This window comes from Lynx rufus, unplaced genomic scaffold, assembly GCF_022079265.1.
Source record: "Lynx rufus isolate CCGP_SWC_20201006 ecotype Redwood Valley unplaced genomic scaffold, mLynRuf1.p SCAF_29, whole genome shotgun sequence".
Lineage (NCBI taxonomy): Eukaryota > Metazoa > Chordata > Mammalia > Carnivora > Felidae > Lynx > Lynx rufus.
In genome coordinates this window covers 7150298-7169920 of record NW_025814844.1, presented here as the reverse complement: position 1 = coordinate 7169920, position 19623 = coordinate 7150298, and the positions used below count along the sequence as shown (strand labels likewise).

The following is a 19623-nucleotide window of genomic DNA, read 5'->3' as shown; positions in this document are numbered from 1 at the left end:
CACAGCTGGCTGTCTCACAAGTTCAAGTCTCCTCAGATTAACTGTCATCCCCTCAGTGGCCCCTTCCCCAGTGGTTCTTGGTGGCTGTGCATGTATCCCTCCCTGCCCCCAATATTCTTTATCTTAACACCGTGTTTGTCTCATCTACTGAATTGCAGGTTTTTTTTTAATTATGAATTTACATACTGCATCTCTCCCAGCTCCACCCACTGAAGTCCAGTTTCTTAACCACCTGAGGGCAGGACCTGTGTCCACCTGCTGACCGTGGTGCTCGCGATGTCAGTGCTATCCATCAATATTGGAATGGAATGAGTGAATCAGAGTAGGTAGAGAAAACGGGTCACAGATAGCCCTGTCACATTCCAGGCAGGTGAAAGTTTATGAGGAAAAACAGCGTCAGAAAAGCCCAGTGTTTGTGGTACAGTAAATCTTTATCCCCCGACCAGGACAGAAGGTAATATAATATCATGGTGTCGAGTATGCAGAAATAAGTTTGAAGAAGAAGATGTCGGTGGGTCTTAAACCCAAAGGTAGGGAGTTTGGACTTTGTCCCATATATGATTGTGTACCACTAAACTTTTTGGTAAGGCAATGAAATGAACAAGGAGATGTACCTAGCCCTGACGGGTGGTGCTAGTCCTCGTTTTAATTATACTGTATCTTAATTGTTAAATTGCTTCTCTACTTGTCTACCAGACTGTTCCCTCCCCCGGGTCAGGTACCGTGTCCCAATCACCAAGTGAGATCCCAGCTCAGAGTACAGGGCTTGGTGCACCAGACATATACAATGAATAGGTTTTGAATGGGTGAATGAATGAATGAACTTTGGGGAGTGAATATGCCATCAGAGCTTAGAGCTGCCCTCTCTGAACTACCTTTTTCTCAAGAAGTGTCAGAACGAAGACCAAGTAAGCAACTAAGCACACAGGGGTGACAGCGCTAAAGTCCCTCCCACAGCAGCTGGTGGTAGACAGGGTCTTGTCTCTTATAAGGGAAGTCTGCTAAAGGGTTAACAACAGATATGCCACCTGACTCTGAGACTGGCATGCACCGCGGTGATTAATATATACAGCAAACATTTTCTTGCCAAAGCTGAGATGATTCAATCTAAATATTCTTCCAGAGAGGTCTCCTTAATTATAATGACATGGTATAAATATAAGAAGAAAGAATGTCAATTATCACTTCGTATAATAACAGTGTTAGTGTTCATGCACATAAATTATAAGTAAGTTTACCTATTTAAAAGCAAGGAAAAGTGCTCGGTTTTGCAATTTAAAACTTTTGAATATGCCACATTTAAAAATTATGTCATTATAACCAGTAGGAGTTAGTAATCACCACTAAAATGCGTGTTCGTGAATAGGTGATGAACTACTTATAGTGAAATTCTTTTAAAAATCACTTGAAAGGACAGATTTAAAGACACCTATGTTATATTTATTTTCATGCATTCCAGACTCATCCAATGTGCTTTGAACAGCTGTTAGTTACATGGCATAGATATGAAAGCTTTTAGAGTGGCTCAGCCTGAAATGGCAGCTCCTAGTCGTGCATGGTGATTTAAATTTAAATTTTAGTTAATTAAGATTAAATAAGATCAAATTTTCAGGTCCTCAGTCTCACTAGCCACATTTCAAGCCACCTGTGACCGGTGGCTACTGTCCTGAATAGTGCAGAGTAGAACTTCCCTATCATGCAGAAAGTTCTCTTGGACAGGGTTGCTCTAAAGAAAAGAAGTAAATAGGACCCGTCACGGGCACCACAGTCATACCATCAAGAGCTGCTGACATGTGTCTGGGATTTATTTTGAGAGCAGATATCTTTGCCCACATTGATGAACACATTTAAAAGTGCCCTTAGTTTCCAGTAGACAATAATCCTATTCAGTGCTAAATCAAACTGGCCACTGGCTGAGAGAGGAGGCCTTCCCCTTGTAAGGTCCTCATCTGTTTGAGCTAGTTGTACATTTTGTGATGTTGTTTGAAGCCAACTGTAATGTAGTTTTCCAAAGTGACATTTTGAAAGCAAACAACTTCAAGGTATTAGCTTAAACCTGAACTCATCCTTTATGTTCTAATCTACTGGCATTCAGTTCCTCTGTCTATAAAAGTAATAACTCATAACAGTTTTGGCTGAATTCCTGCGCCCCTTCACCGGATCCAGGATTTGAAGAGTCTGAGTGAGTAGAAGAGCTTATCATAAAGCATCTGACAGTGCATACATCACAAGGGTTTACTGGATAAAGATGTGATCCCGGTCCATCTGCTCCAGATATGTTATCACATTCTTATTCTCTTGCAGATCACCTACAAAGCTGTCAGTTCCTTTGACCCAGAAATAGACTTATCCAATCAAAGTGGAAGAGTTTCGAAACTGGGAAATGAAACCCATTTTCTATTCTTTGGACTGTATCCGGGGACCACGTACTCCTTTACTATCCGAGCTAGCACAGCTAAGGGATTTGGACCTCCAGCAACAAATCAGTTTACCACCAAAATATCAGGTATTATATATACATTCATGAGTTATGTCTTTTTTTTTTTCAACGTTTATTTATTTTTGGGACAGAGAGAGACAGAGCATGAACGGGGGAGGGGCAGAGAGAGAGGGAGACACAGAATCGGAAACAGGCTCCAGGCTCTGAGCCATCAGCCCAGAGCCTGACGCGGGGCTTGAACTCACGGACCGCGAGATCGTGACCTGGCTGAAGTCGGACGCTTAACCGACTGTGCCACCCAGGCGCCCCATGAGTTATGTCTTTTATCGGAAGTAGCATTTTTGTACTTTTTCATTCCCATTGTCAAGGACACAAAGCTGATACCATCTTACACATTGTATTCAGATTCCCACTTTGGTACGTATGAAAATCAGATTCCTGGAATTGAATGAAATACTGCAAATACTTATAATTTGGGAGCTTAAGATCCTCCTGCATTAGGAAGCAGCCATGTTTTATCAGTTTGCATCAGAGAACGGGAGCATGGGCGATGGTTCTGGTCTGTATGCTCCTACCCCCTTCACAGTACAAGTTACCAGAGCAGCAGTGGTGGAAAGATCTCTGCAATGAGCTGTGAACGACTGAGCGCTCAGCAGATAGACAGCATTATATGGAGTCTGCTTCCAGAAGGGACCTTCCTTGGGACCTTCACCATTAGTAGTTGCCCATCCTTTGCAACGACAGAGGGGTGGCACCAGGCACTTACAGCCTCCAGCTTTTTGCTGGTAGAGACTCAATTACGCCATCCAACCAAAGACATAATTTGAGAAGAATTTCTGGGCATGTGCAACTGTGCAGAAAATGTCTTTGTGCTTCAGACTAGAGGAAATGGAGTTGCCATCTGCTCTGGGATTTGTAACAGCAATAAACACAATTCCACGGACATTCCCTTTTTCCATTCTTTTCCCCTTTGGGTATGAGTGGGGGAAGTATTTGAGTTTTGGCTTTGCCTGTTTTGGTTGGGGGTAGATGAGCAGGGGGCAGGTGAGGGAAGTAACTCTTTCAGTCAGTCAGTGTTAGCTAAATAATATTTAGCCTGATTTTCACATATACTGTCCCTCATTTCTAGTTCTTGGAAAGTTTTTTGCTTAGAATCGGAGACAGGGAATTGCTTACAGCTCGAGTACTATAAGCATTATTAGGTTTGGACATTGGTTTTAAGCAGCTATAACTTATGGGGAAATTTTTGATCGTGTAAGATTTTATTTCTAAGCACAAACTTGACTTGAAGTTTAATATATGTTGATAGTTCATAGAAAGCATCAGGTGATAACAATATGGGGATTTGGAAGAAGAGGAAGAAGTCTTTGGGAGGTTAGGAAAATGGCATAGTGTATAGAGCTGAGCAAGTAGAGAAACCACTAGATTTGGAATCAGAAAATATGGTTTCTGGTTGTAATTTTCCATGTGCTCCTTCTCTGATCTTGATTAAGTGCATTGATACTTGGATGTAATTAAGATGATATCACTGCTGCTTGAATTTATGATGGAGAATAAGTTGAGAATGTGTGTAAATATATGTATCTCCAGGCCCCTGTCCCCCCCCTTTTTGGTAATTTTCCCCTATGGAAACTGTATTTCAAAGATTATTAACTTTTTTTTAATGTTTATTTTTTGAGAGAGAGAGAGACAGAGAGACAGAGTGTGAGGAGGGGAGAGGCAGAGAGGGAGACACAGAATCTGAAGCAGGCTCCAGGCTCTGAGCTGTCAGTACAGAGCCTGACGTGGGGCTTGAACCCAAAAATTGTGACATCATGACCTGAGCCAAAGTTGGACACTTAACCAACTGAGTCACCCAGGCACCCCTTAAAGATCATTATCTTAAAGAGGATGTTCTTTTAGAAAAAATCATTCATTTTTTGCTACTTTTGTTATATAAAAATTCTGGTTGATACGAGTCTGACCGCTGTTAGCCCAGCAAGTTCATACAGTTCTATCCAGAAACAAAGACAGTTGACATTTTAGTTAGCCTGCAGACTCATCAAGAATAACTATTTGATTTTTATAGTTCAAAGAAAATTACAGTTTATGGGCCCCAATTTTCTACTTTCGTGGACCTCAAATAGAGAACTATTCTCTATACAAAATGTAATTCTGTGTTATGAATCGGAGTTAATTTTTAATAGAATTGGAGTTAATTTTTAATGCTGAGAAAATCCAATAAATGGAAATGAGATATAACCCATGTCTTTTACATAAAAGCTTTTTATATGTAAGAGATTTTTAAAACTGTATTTAAAAAAAATTGATCTCTAGCGTTCTCATCAGGTACCTACACCTGTGGGTCTTAAAAAGACTGTGTGCCCTCCCACATCACAGGCTTCATGAAATGATTTCTCTTGTTCATGGCGATGACAAAATTACTGAAGAGCTCTGTCGTTATCTTCTCATAATAAGACTGAACAATCTAGAAAACAAAGAATGCCAGGAAATGGAAATAGGATTCACGTGGAGTGGAGAAAAAGAACTAACATTTGTAGAATTATATTTGCCTGGCTCTCTTTATTATCTCTTTGAATTCCCATGATAACCCTAGAGGGTAATTTCTCCTGTTTTGAAAGAAGAGTAAACTGAAGCTCCAGAGATAATTGATGTGCCTCAGCTCTTGTGCTGATTAAAATAAAACAGCAAAAAGTCCAACCAAGGCCTCTCTTACTTCAGTTCCCTTGTCTTCTCCACCTGCTGCTCTCCCTGAGAGCCCACTAGTGGTCATTGATTTCAGCAAGCCTCCGTGGCTCCTGTAGTCCTCTGCAGATCCCTAGATGGATCTCTGGCCCACACAGCCTTCCACCTTGACTCAGATGGGAGAGCTATAATGTTCAGTCTTATGATCCTAGTGATTGTTTCTTAAATTTGCATTTAAAGTCATTTTTAAAGAAAAGCATTCCTACCAACAAGTACACAGATTCTAAGCCCACAGCTCGCTGACTACATCCATTCAGCGAGAATGCAAATCAAGACATAATATTAACTAACACCGCCCGAGCCCCCTCACACTCCCACCCAACTTAAACTCAAGATGAAAGAAGTCAACATATATTGGTTCTAGAAGTGCTTCCTCGTATTCTGTGTAGGGCATGTATGTAAAGGCTGCCCGTTGTTGGTTCGTAGCTGCAATTTAAGTGCACTGTGCTCTTCGTGTTCTTTGGAAATGGAACTAGGAAGGAAACTGAAAAAATCAACCAGAAATATAATGAGTCTCCCATCTCACACATTCTTCCCCCAGCACCCTCTATGCCGGCTTATGAACTGGAGACCCCTTTGAATCAAACGGACAACACAGTGACAGTCATGCTGAAACCTGCACACAGCCGGGGCGCACCTGTCAGGTACTGAGCAGAGGAGGGGTGGGCTGGCTCTAGAGAGATAGGAACTAAAATCAAATTGATTAATTTCTTGAACGTGTTTTCTGGGGTTTTGCTACAAACATCAGTCAGCTTGTAAAGCCAGTATCTTTATTAGCTCTAATTAGATTAGAAAGGGAAAGTGCTTTGAACTGGGGTGACCAAGTATTGTATATGGAGTTTGATTCAGATGCAAGTGCATTGTTCTTTGAAGATAAGGAACAAAAGCCTTAGTCTGTGGAGAGGTGGCTGTACTTCTAAAAAGTAATTGCTTGCTGAAATTTAGTTACCCAAGGGCAGATGACATTTTTATCCTGAGCTCTACTCCTTAAATGGATGTTTGTGGGTTTTCTGCTTGTTTGTTTGTTTACTTGGGGTTTTAAGTCACTTAACTTATGGTAAATGGGCTAATTTGTCCATTGGATAAGTGGTATATAGTTGTTTTTTAAAAGAAGCAGATGATTGGAAAGAGCATTGTGAAGTCTTTATTTGAACATATTTATTACCAACAGGTAGGCCCCATTTCTCATTCCATGATGATTTATACAGCTGAGATATTACCAAGTGTAACTTGTACAGTGAATGAATACAATAAATTTATTCTTCCTAGGAGGGAGCAAAGGAATGCCTGAATAACTCTTGAGTATGAACTTGTCATAAGCTCATTAATCTATATAAAAGAAATTTCTACTTGTTTCGGAGGGATTTAGATATTCTGTACTATCAGAATAGATCCCCTTCAAAATAACCTATTATTTTGAAGAACATACTCCAAGGAAACATTTACATTCCCATTTAAGGCCATGTAGGGATTATTTGCCATAATCTTTTTGTAGAGTTTTAGTCCATTAACCTTTTGAAACCCAGCTCTTTTGGATCACGTTTTCACTACAATATCAGAGAACAGTCAGTTGGACTTCTTTCTACCTGATCAGATATGTGCAAGTTTCAATTCATGGAGTCAAGATTAAAAACAGAATAGCGTTAATTGATGGTAAAGTCAGATTAGTGTAGAACCACAGAAATTTGCATTTGAAAAATCTACATAATTTTAGTCTATTCTGTTGTTGAGTTACTCAACATAGTAGTAGTTCACATAAGGGATTTAGGACTACCACTCCTAAGTGCAGTTTGTGAGAACACCTTGAAGTAAGTGAATGCTTTCTTACGAATTTAAGATACTATTACTGCTAGAAAAGTATAGCCACCGACACTACCTTGGCCCTTTGGGTTGACTTGAGTGCAGTGTTGTTGCGTTCCCTATTCTGAATGACCCAAGCCACACGCTCATTAGATGGTTGGCTGAGATCCAGGTGTACCTATGTCTGTGAGTCAGACTTGGTTTCACTCCGGAAAGCTGAAGTGTTATTAAATGATAAATTGATGCTCTGGCCATGGCCTTGAGAGCGTCATTTTCTTGTGACCAATTTAACAGGGGCCCAGACTCAGTACTGTGGGCTTTTAGGTCAGGGGTCAATGTTCTCCAGAAACATCATGATAAAATGAAAGGGTAGAGGCCACTCACTTTCAATGCCTCCAAATGGAAGGAATCTGAAATCCTAACCATTTCTCCAAAACAGCTAGTTATTTCCGATTCTACTTTATTCTCACATAAACTCCTTTTCATTTTCTATTCTTCTCACCTCTTTCCTTCAAACCCTTTCAGTCAGATTTTCATCCACGTCTCTGTGTTGATCTTTCTGAGTTTTCAAATAATATTCCTTTGGGCAATCCATATCAGCCCCCTCCCCAATTCTCCTTTCCTTATTTTTTTTTAAAGTGCTTCTTGCATTCCAAACTACTATTCGTGTTTTCTGTCATATGCCTTGTTGTTTTCGTTCACACCTTTCTAGTTGTTTTTGGAGACTCTGGAGCCCTAAATAGTTAATTGGAGATATCCTCAGGCTCTTTTTTATTATGTTATAAAAATGCACATTCAAATGCTTATCCAAGTGTCCAAAATATCTGGCTTCACCACAGTTTCATATCATTTCATGAGGGCCAGTCTCTGACTCGGCTGAGATTTCAGTTTATGTTAGCACACCCTCCTCCACAGCTGTCTTGATGCTCTATTTCCAAGCTCATCATTGATTAGACATCATCTTGTTATTGGCTAAACATTCCTTGAATTTGCCAGGGTCACTTTTCTTTCTGTCTCTATTATATCTTCTTCCACAACGTTAGCATCTTGAAATTAATAAATGTACTGTCTATGTTCATCATCTAAATCTATGCTAGATTCAGAATCAGTTCTTATGGGATACTATTAAGTAAACATTACAGGCAAACCCACTACAGATACGACCTTAAGTGAAAGGATGCTTCTCTTATCTTAAATGGGTAAATCTGATTGGCACAAATTTGAGAAGGGAAATTATCTCGACCTCACCTGTCAAAAAGTTGTTTGTTTTGTTTTGTTTTGTTGCAGAAAAGTGAATATTCTCTCCAAGGGATTTGGTATTATAGTACAACATAATGGGACTGATTATCTATTGAGTCGATGCAAGACCAATATCTAGAAAGACTAGTTTGGAAAAAATATCCATAATACTCTCAAACTAAATGGGGTATATGAAAATTTTCAATTTCATTTAATGCTTAGAGAAATAAGAACTCTGATTAGGGAATCATAGGGACCTAAAATATAAAGCCATAATGTAGATTAAAACATTTGAACACATCTGGAAATTTGCAAAATGCACATGTAATCAAACTGCAATACAAGAAAGCTTTTCCCAAATGATAAGATAAATACTAGAAGAAGGAGGGAAATGAAAGTGAACATCTGTTTGCTTTCCTGGATTTTGCACAGTATTATGTGCTCAAAAATACTGTCATTGTGCGATTTCCAAAACCAATTCTTTCAATTGATTTGAGTTTTCTTTAATCCATAATCATTGGTGTTAAAAATTCAGTCCTACTTCATTTATGCACTTCACTAAGTAAGATGGTTCTGCATTAATTCCACTACAAGCACTCGTTTTGCTTAATGCAGATTCTTAAAATTGCTCTAAACTCTCCATGTAAACGATTGTTGTCTTTTTATTGATCAACACATCAACTCTGTCACATAAAATTATCTAAATCCCGAGATGGCCAGGAAGAGCACAAATTCCATCATTCCAACTAGTAAACTAGCACCTGGGACAGAATTTTAATGTCTGTTCGTGGATTCAATTTTTTTTTTCTTTAATAAGACAAGGAAAAGCTTAATTTTCTTTGACTCATTTAGAATCACCTCATTTCTCTCTCTTCTCTCCACCGTTCATTACATGCAGACACAATCCAACAGAGAAAATCCTCGTAATTTGCCAGCAAAATAGCAGCCCTAAATAAAGGATGAGTTTTACACAAACTGTGTGCTTTTCTTGCACTAACAAATATGCTCTCTGTGATTTTACTCTTGTGATATATATCTGCTATGTGCAATATCCCTCATTAATGATGTTTTATACGTTCTAATGCTCTACAGCATGAGACTCCATCACATGGTTGAGCCTTGGGTGATGGTGTTTTCAAATGACTCTCATTTTTGTTCTTTAGGCATTGTTGCTTCAATTTATTCATAAATGTGTGGGAGCTATATGTCTTCTTAATTAAAACTCAGCGCTTGAATATGTTAATTAAACGTTCGGATATTCATTTCAGTAAAATGTTAGAAAATTGCCATTTTAAGTACTCATTCTTTGATTCATTCATTCAGGAGAAACTACCAAGTGGGGAAAACATCTATTACAGTTGTCTGTCCATGGGGATGGGAGGTGGGCAGTCATCGCAGCAACAACCAAAACATTAAAACTGATGGCTGAAACATGCGAATACACACCTTGTTCTTCTAACAAAGCTAGTCCTAATTATTTTAATGCTGTAATTTTCTTATCATTGGTAACTTCTTATACTATGGTGGTCTTTGCAATGAACGCTTCCTCGACAGTTATAGCTAAAAAGCAATTTGTAAAAAAAATAACAAATAATAAATAAAAATAAATAAAAACAAAAAGCAATTTGTGACGAGTTCCCATTGCTGAGAATCAGGGCCACAATCTTAAAGCAAATAGGAACTTCACTGCATTATGAATGGGGAAGAGATGAGGGCATAAGGAAGGAATGAAAGAAATATTTTGCCTTATTTTTTTAAAGCATGGGTCCTGGCAAGTAAGATTCAAATGAGATAGGAAATAGTTTCTGCTAGTAGAAGACAGGCATACATGTTTTATTCATCCACAATACTTGTGATTTTTTTTTGAAAAAAAAAAACCGTACCATATGAAAACTTCAGCTTCATATATAAATTGAGAATTTATTTACTTTTGTATAATGTGGCCAGATTTTCATTAACTAGATTTCACCTTGAATTCATTACCCTGGGAGACTTTACCAATATGTGATGTTTTCATTTATCTCCTGTCATTTTTTCCTGATGCTGCTTTGCCTTAGGTAGTTAGCCAGCAAAACGTGCACGGATCTTAGTGCTTCATTGTTAACTTCTAGTATTGCTTGATTTACCCAAACTATTCATCAAATATTCTTTTGAAACAAATCAGACAGATAATTAAAAATGTATTAAAGGATGCTATTTTTTCTCATAACTGAGCTTTTTTTCCTTGAAAACTCTGTGCTGTGTTCTTAGAACAAGGTGAAGGACAGGTTTTCATTCCATTGAGGATAAATAGTCAGTAAAGCAATTGTATGGGTTTTAAGAAAATTTGTTACACTTCCTAGAAATGTCTGATTTGATCCTCGAGCTGTATGGAAAATGAGATTTATTCTTCTTTGTGGCCATCAGCTTGCACTCATGTTCCCAGCTGGTTGTCACATAGAAGTTTTTCTTAAAGGGATTCGGCAATAGACTGTGAAAACTGCCACCTCAGATGGACACAGACACGGATCTTTTGACAGTAAAAGCAGGGAAAGAGATCATTATGACTAATGAATGATAGGAGATAATCATGCATTTTGTTTTAAGAAGTTTCTTATGTTAGAGCGGCACCTGGGTGGCTTAGTCAGTTAAGTGTCGAGCTCTTGATTGCGGCTCAGGTCATGATCACACGGCTCGTGAGTTTGAGCCCCGTGTCAGGCTCCATGCTGACAGAACAGATCCTGCTTGGGATTTTCTCTCTGTCTGCCCTCCCCAGCTCTCATGCACTTTCTCTCTCTCTCTCACTCAAAATAAATAAATAAACTTAAAAAAAAAAAAGATGTTTCCTATATTAGAAATTATAGTTGTTGGCATACAATTACTTATAGTTTAGAAAGTTTTATATTAGGATGTAAGGACCAAAGACCAATTAAAAAAAAAAAAGACTTTTTTTAAGACAGCAACAATCCATTTGATTGTCTGCCATCAGTAAGTCCAAGGAAAGACATTTTTACTCTATGAACACCAACTGCTTGGGCATCTCGTTTTCTTCTGCTTCATGCAAGGAGCCTTTGAGCAAATCAACATGATGATGTTCTTGTGAGGATTAATGGAAGTAGTGTTTAAAAAAAACAACACTCCAAACTGTATTTCACACATACTAATGCCATACAAGTGTTTTTCTACTGCAATACTTCCAAACTGTGTCAGTAGATGGTTTGTGGTGTGTTCCCCACCCCCCCCCCCCACATACCCACATAGGACAAACTCTGGTTCGCTAGCTTTTCCTTTGTTTGTGTCATTTTTTTTCAAATCTAATATCTTAATTTTACATGAAAAATAAATTAAGGATTTAACAATTGTCTCTATCAATAAAGTCATAAATAATAGCATTACAATAAATTCTGGTATCTCTACTACATGTTAAATTTTGGTTATATCTGGCTACCTATTTATGTATGCATTTGCAAGTCTTTGGGAATTGATATTATAAATAGGTAATGAACTCTTCCCTGCTCCAGTTCTGTCGTACAAGTCTTTAAAAAGGTTATATGTTTCCCTGTTGGCCCCTGAATCATTACCTAATTATGGTTATGGCCAGCTCTACTGAATAAAGTTAACTATAGAACAAAAGGAAATGGGTCTTCTATTTATAACCATCCTGAAAGTGAAATTCACAATATGGCACTAATGGAGAGTCATTGAGACATGGAACTTGCTTGGCCCAATGGTGTCTAATGTTCTGTTCACCTTTGAAGAATCTGATTCTTCTTCCCCTTCCTTAAAAAAAGAAAAAAATACTTGTGATTCAAGTACCATTTTATGGTACAATCATTAGGATTATGTTAGAATATGTTAGAATTTATTCCCTAGATTCTAAAACTTATCTTTTTATTCAGAATAGAGTTGTCCAAGAATTTGATCTTGGGTCAGAGGAACCAGTTAAATAGTGATTTGCAGATATATTTTTTTAATTATTTATTCCCCCAAATTGTATCCCTTTTCTTGTTGGAATGACTATTATTTTGAGAAAGGAAAAACTATAATGTAAAACCTCACAATGCAGTTTACCTTAAGTTCCAAAGCTTCTGTAATATAAATTTAAAAGTAGCTTCATATTAAATTAGCCTATTATAAATCCATGTATAATTTCCATATCTAAACAACGCTTTGCCCTACATTAATTAGAAACTACTGAATCTATCAATAATTGATCAAGATCATTGTGGACGAAAACATAAGATACTTTCAGGTGTCATGCCTGTTAGGCAGGCAGAATCACTCTTTCCTCCTCTGGCATATTCTAAAAAAGAAAGAGTAATATTCAAGTAATTACTCTGTTTTATGTGTCACATAAATCGTGGACCTAACTTTTAAAATGAGCCGCAGGATATAGGGAAAGGACATACTCTGAAGTTAAATAAACGTAATTTCAAATCCCAGCTCTCTTAACAACTACCTGTGTGACTATGTGACTACGTGACTATGACTATGTGACTACATTTCTTAACATCTGTGAGCCTTGGGTCTCTCATCATTGCAGAGCAAAGTAATATCACCTTATCTCAGGGAGTTGTTAGGATTATAGTTATTAAGCGCTCACTAGGTTCCAGGCACTTTACTGAGTACTGGGAACACAGAGGAGCCTGTTAGGGGCTCTTTTCTTCAGGAGTTAGCAATCTAGATGCGACCAGCGTGTCCTCTCTCCCCCTACTGCAGGGATAAGTACTGGCACAGTGAGCCCAAGGGGAGGGGTTGTACACAGGAGGGTCAGGTAAGGCTTCAGAGGAGCGAGCTCTGGAGCCCAGCAGCTGAATCTTGCAGCTGGATATTGCCCAAGGTTGGTCATGTATGTATGTCATGGGGAGGTATTTGCAGGGCGGGATAAGTGTATGGCAGGGAATAAATAAGGGGCAAGACAGATGAATTCCACAAGGCCAGGGAGGACTGAGCAAGTTGGCCTCATCTGGGAATGGGAAGGGTGTTATAGCTACAGTGGAGGATGGGGAGGTTGGGGAGCCACAAGAGAGATCGGGGCTAGATTGGGCACCCTTATGCTCCACGCCCAGGAGTAGAGATGTAGCCTTCAGGCAGTGAGTGGCAAGGGAGAAAAATGTAAGGAAGATCAGCCCTGCAATGGGGGATGGGATTAGCCAGGGAAGGAACATAGGAGAGCTTCCCAGCAAGTGCAGCTGGTGGATGTGCTGAGGCCTCCCGCTGTTCCTTTGACTGGGCCCAGTTAAGACATAGCTCACCTTTAGGCATGAAGGGAAGGGGTCTGGTAAGTTCCACATGCCAATTTTTATTAGAGACAGGATTTAAAGGAATCAAAAACATTTAGTCCTTTTTAGAGGAAAAAGCGTTATTAACTAACCAAAGCAATTGGTGATATGAACTGTTTAGAGTATTGTTAAAGTAGACACTAGAATACTAGAAATTTAAAGCCAATCTTGGCAGTGACTATCTAGTAACTTCCTGGAAATTGCTAATTGTATGAATCTTTTTAAATATCGATTTTCATAGGCAGTAGAATGTGGCATTATTAATCCCAGTTGCTGAGAAGCTTCTGGATCTTTCTTAGTGCGTGGCCGTGGCTAGTTCTCAGCTGGGAACAGGGAAGACCCGAATGTTTGATCATGTGATAACTCGTTTCTGCTATGCCCAAAGGAACCCATGCTTGTCTCTCAAAAGATAGGTGCCTGAGATCGGAACTACAGATTACATGAAAGCCTTTGAATGTCACGTACAGTAGTGGCCAAAAGCTATTCATGCTGTCTCCCAAAGGTGAGAGGAAGTAGTTGAGCACATTCCCCGCTCCAGACTGACCACCCGCCCGGAAACCATCCATCAGGGTGACAGAGGCAGGCATACAGGTTGATCTCATCTTCCACTGACCGTTGAGAAAGGGACATGATGTGTCTTTCCCCCATCTATCTGGTCCATCTAAATGTTAACAGTGAAATCATTGACAAGTAGTCTTAGTTGCATACGCAGAACACCAAAAGGTTGCAAATGCCTTGAACGGAACACTGCATCCCCTTAGTTATGAATCACAAAGCTGCCATGCCATTTGCTCTCAGGAGCTGTTGGTCTTCCTAATCACAGTTATTGATTCCAGGGAATTTAAGGGATGAATTTCTACAGGTGTTGCGAGCTAAGACTGATAGCCTTGGGGAGTGAGGATCTTGGAAACTCTGACAAAGACTAATTGATTTGAATATAGATGCCTCCCTTTTGCTTTTTGAAGGTGCTAAAATCACATATAGTTGAGAGAGAAGATCCCAGGTTCTCGAAGAGGCTGATCGAGTCACGTATGGGGCAGAGAGAGAAAGCCAACTGGGAGTGCTGCTTATAGCCACTTGCTTTCAGAGCTGAGGAGGGACCCAGAGACGATCTGACCACTTTCCTCATGTGACAGCACTTCCTATTTTGGGAGCATAGCCATATAAGGAACAATGTCTTGCGTCATCCTCTTCAGCAGAAACATTTCATCAACCAGCACTTATAAATACCTTCACTATAATTGTGTATGATGAGAACATCAAAGCACACAAAAATATTGACATGCCTTCTGTTGCATCAAAAATGATTTTATTAAGTGTATTATTATATGGTGCCTGAAGGTCACCTGTATTTGGTTTTCAGCTACTTAATTACCACTCAGTTCCTCAACCTATTTGGTAGCAGAATGATAGGGAGCAATGTGAGTTTTCCCGTATCACCACATCCCTTTTGTGTTGTTCTGTGTCCCAGGCATTCAGCTTCTCTGCTTTGCCCTGAAAGTGTTTTCCTGACCAGTGTCAATGCTGTGCTTTCTGCTCAATGAGAAATGATAAGTGTTCTCTGCAATTATTCGTCTCGAGTTAAAATTCTTGCCAGTTTTAGCCTTGCAAAGTGTTACAGGAAATCTCACAGTTGACCTTTGGCCATTATTTGTTCATTCTTCCTTCTTTCACCGAATATCTACTGATCAAGCCGGATAGAAAAGTCCAGAGTACTCAAAGAGCGTCAAACAGAGGACAAAATCTCAACAGGGGATCAGGATATGCTCTTTAAGCTGAAACGCAAAAGAGAAGTAGGAGGTGGCCAGTGGGGGGTTAGATACAGGTGTAGGTCCACCCAGAAGAGGAACAACCTGTAGAAAAGCCTGGAACATGAGAAAGTAAAGAGATGTAAACAGTGGTCATCTTAGTAAACACAATTAAAAACACACACATATAGAAGAATGAGGTTTGACCAGCACTCAGGAGTATTAATTAGATTTATGCATTTAATGCTGAAAGTGAGCATTTTCCTAGGGTAATCATTATGTAAAATATATGTAAATGTAATAGAAAATGCAAAATGATCACAAAATGATTTTCATAATTTAGTTCCTGAATATCATTCAGTACCTCAAACCTAATTAAGTGTGCAATAAATGTTTATTGAATTGAACCTCATCTTCTTCTTGTTGAGCAAAAGTAATTATCACTGAAACTTTCATAGATAAGAAGCCAAAGGACTGAAATCTCCTTTTAACTGGTTGGACGTATCAGGAAGGAGAAGGATTTTAAATTTATATTTTCATCCCTAAATAAAAGTTAAATACCATGTCCCATCCGTATAGCACAGAAGCATGAAAGAATACCCTATCTTTACCCTTGAATCAATTCGTTGTTGGTTTTTTTTTTAACTAGAAGAGAAATTCAGAAAAGCCACTTTCAAATAAGCCATTACTCCAAATTCACATTCCATCAGGACGGTCCCTATAATCTTGCACATCTGCACTGACTCCTTTGGACGCTATCCTGCTTCTCACTTCTCAAGGTCACTGACACCCCCTTTTCTCTTTTACTCATCACTGCCTCAGCTCATACTTTTGCCTTTCTCGGCTCTCCAGTTCCCACTGCACAGGGTGGCTGCAGGGGTCTTTGGCTCTTTGGCTTCAAAATCCATCAGGGTTTCGCCACTGCCCTCAGGATAGTTCCAGACTTTGTTTAATGTGGAAGGTGTCTATCATCCAGTCCCTTCCTGGGTCAGCCTCCCCTTCAGGCCATCCTCCGGCTGAAAAGATGTAAATATACACTCAGCACTGAGAATATGCCAGGTAGCTTTGATGTATTTTTAGCGTAGAATTTTCTTCCTTCTTCCCTCTTCTGCCCACCTGCCACCCTCAACACACATAAATCACGGGACTGTAGGATTTTTAATGGGGCAGAGATATGATTGCATTTGCACATTTGGCCACAGAGGAAGGAAAATTGGCCCATGAGGCATCCTAGCAGAAAGTTACCAGGTCACCCGGGTGGGTGTTTCGGTGCCATGACTCCCACCAAACACAGAGGTTATTGGGTGGAAGGAGGCTGGCAGGTGCCTACACGCGCAGTTTTCTGCAAATGACCGAAGTTTTACTTTGAGTGGAATCTGGTGTTTCTAAATGTAAATCATTCATAGGACTTCATCTAATTAAAAGAACACTCAGGGGTACCCGGGTGGCTCCGTTGGTTAAGCGTCCAACCTCGGCTCAGTCATGATTTCGCGGTTTGTGGGTTCGAGCCCTACATCGGGCTGTGCGCTGACAGCTCAGAGCCTGGAGCCTGTTTCCGATTCTGTGTCTCCCTCTCTTTCTCTGCCCCTCCCCTGCTTGCACTATGTCTTTCTCTCAAAAATAAATGTTAAGAAATGTTTTCTTTTTTAATTAAAAGAACACTCAGCATGGACCAGAAGCCTTGGGTTTGTGAGCTTGGGGCATCCTGTGAACTTTTGAATCTTTCTTCGTTTCTAACATTGGAGTCCATCACATGCTCCGCCTGTCTCACAGCATTGTCATGAAGACTGATACAGGCAACAGCTCTTTGTAAACTTAAGTGCTCAAAAAGGGTAAAACTATGGGGGCACCTTGGTGGCTCATTCAGTTAAGTACCTGACTTCAGCTCAGGTGATGACCTCTCAGTTTGTGAGTTTGGGCCCCACATGGGGCTGTCTGCTGTCAGTGCAAAGCCCACTTCATAGCCTCTGTTTCCCTCTCTCTGCCCCTCCCCTACTGGTGTATGTGTGCTTGCTCTCTCTCTGTCTCTCTCTCTCTCTCTCAAAACTAACATTAAAAAAATTTTGTTTTAAATGGGTAAAGCTGGAGTGCCTGGGTGGCTCAGTCAGTAAAGTGTCCGACTTTGGCTCAGGTCATGATGTCACGGCTTGTGCGTTCGAGCCCCACGTCAGACTCTGCTGACAGCTCAGAGCCTGGAACCTGCTTCCGATTCTGTGTCCCTCTCTCCCTCTGCCCCTCCCCCGCTCATGGTCTGTCTCTCTCTCAAAAATAAATTTAAAAAAATAAAATAAAGGGGTAAAAGCTATGATATCAGTATTTGCTTAACAAAGCATGTTGGCTAGATTGCTATTTAGTCTTGTTTCCTTTATATCATGCTTTTAGTAATAAAATTTCAAATCTATGTATGCATGTGCTTATATTTTTGAGAGAGCATGCACACAAGTGCGGGAGAGGGGCAGAGGGACAGAAAGGGAGAATCTTAAGCAGGCTCCATTCTCAGCTCAGAGCCCAACATGGGGCTCGATCCCATGACCCTGGGATTATGACCTGAGTTGAAATCAACAGTCAGACACTCAACTGACTGAGGCACCCAGGCGCCCCGTAAACTTCAAATTTCTAAGCATCACTTCCCTTTAACTTTATGCCCATATACTGTGATTATCACTTGAATAGGATCTATGTTCTAAAGGTAACCCATATTCTGACAGTAATTTTATGGAAGCTGTAAGAACTGTGTGTGTGGTATTAATAATACACATTCATTCTGTAAAAGCATGGAAGTTTCAGAAGACCCTTGGTTCCATCAACCACTATTGGTTAGAGTAGTTACAAATAATAGCTCTTTCCTGGGAAGGAGGGCACAAAGGTGTTCAGAATCGTAAACAATGCCGCCAACCACAGTGTGCAGTTTGATGGTCCTGGGTTTACATCCCGGTGCTTATTTGTGCCGTAACCTTAGACAAGTTGATGTAACTTTTTTGAGTCTCATGCTCCTTCCTCATCAATTAGATGTGAGTAAGAACCTACCTCAGAGGACATGAGAGAATTAATGACAGTCAGCAAAAGCACTCAGGGTGGTATCAGCACAGATGTTATCTGCTCAACATAGGAAAGCTTTACTTATTTATTATTGATGTGATTCTGGCCTCTACTGATGGCGATAACAATAACTAGATAACCTGGTGGCCCCTTTTCTTCTGCCCACATCTTGGGAAATTTGCCAGGTCCTACTATGATATTCCTGAACCTCAGTTATGATCTGAGCAGTATGTCCTACAGGAAGAATAATTATGATAATAAAAAACGAATAATCATTGAGACTTGGGATGAGTAGCTCTAATGCATCAGGCCGATGCTTGGTCCTTTATGAGGTGATTCCTAATCGTCAAGAGCAGACTTTTTGTCAGATGCCAGCATCCTTGTGCACGGGAGGAAGTGAGGTCTGTGGAGGTGAACAGCCAGCACTCTCCTCTGCACAGCATCACATGACCAGCGAAGCCATGTGAACTTCAGGCACCTGCTTCCTCCCAGGGGTCCCCCCCGCCGCCCCCCGTCCCCTCGTCAGCCCTCAGACATCTTCCCTGCAGATTCTTTCTGGAACCAGACTGGTTACACCTTCCTTTGCATGGATGAACCACTCCACAAATTAATATCCTGTCTTCATTGTCTCTTCTAGCGTTAAGAAACATATTAATTACACCTTTAACTTTAAATTATGATCATCAGAATCTTTGGGGTTTATCCCTGTTACTTAATTTTAGGAGGGTCTTTTTTCTTATTGTTTTCTTCTTCTTCTTCTTCTTCTTCTTCTTCTTCTTCTTCTTCTTCTTCTTTTGGTGAAGCCCAACGCCATTACAATTTAGTCAGTGTTTAATTTTTTTTTAATGTTTATTCATTCTTGAGAGAGAGACAGAGACAGAGCATGAGTGAGGGAGGGGCAGCGAGTGAGAGGGAGACACAGAATCTGAAGCAGGCTCCAGGCTCTGAGCCGTCAGCAAAGAGCCCCATGCGGGGCTCGAACTCACAAGTTGTGAGATTGTGACTTGAGCTGAAGTCGGAGGCTTAACCAGCTGAGCCACCCAGGCGCCCTTGATTTACTCAGTGTTTAACGGTACAGTTTCAAACACTCGAAGGGCATGGATTAAACAAATTTGCTTTAGTGTATTGGATCATTGTAATCAAATTAATCAGTCTTTTTTTGTTGATGTGCATGTTCTCCTTCAGTTCCCCATTCTTAATAGTCTCCAGAGAATCAAGAAAAAATATACCATTTCTTTTAAAATGCTTATTAGTGGCTTTTTAATTGTTCCCTTTTATTTATTGAAGAAATGAGAACTGCAGGACCATCATAAACCCTCTGGGCTAAATGTTCTTTTGCCAGTGTTTGAAC

At 40.0% G+C, this 19623-nt stretch overlaps 1 protein-coding gene across 1 annotated transcript in view; it reads left to right on the top strand.

Annotated features, from left to right (window-relative positions):
• Positions 1-19623, top strand: part of PTPRM (protein tyrosine phosphatase receptor type M) — a 595371-nt gene that overhangs the window by 301431 nt on the left and 274317 nt on the right. The window contains exons 10-11 of the mRNA XM_047090212.1: positions 2305-2506; positions 5727-5829. Coding sequence (XP_046946168.1) covers positions 2305-2506; positions 5727-5829 — 305 coding nt within the window. The remainder of the gene's footprint in view (positions 1-2304; positions 2507-5726; positions 5830-19623) is intronic.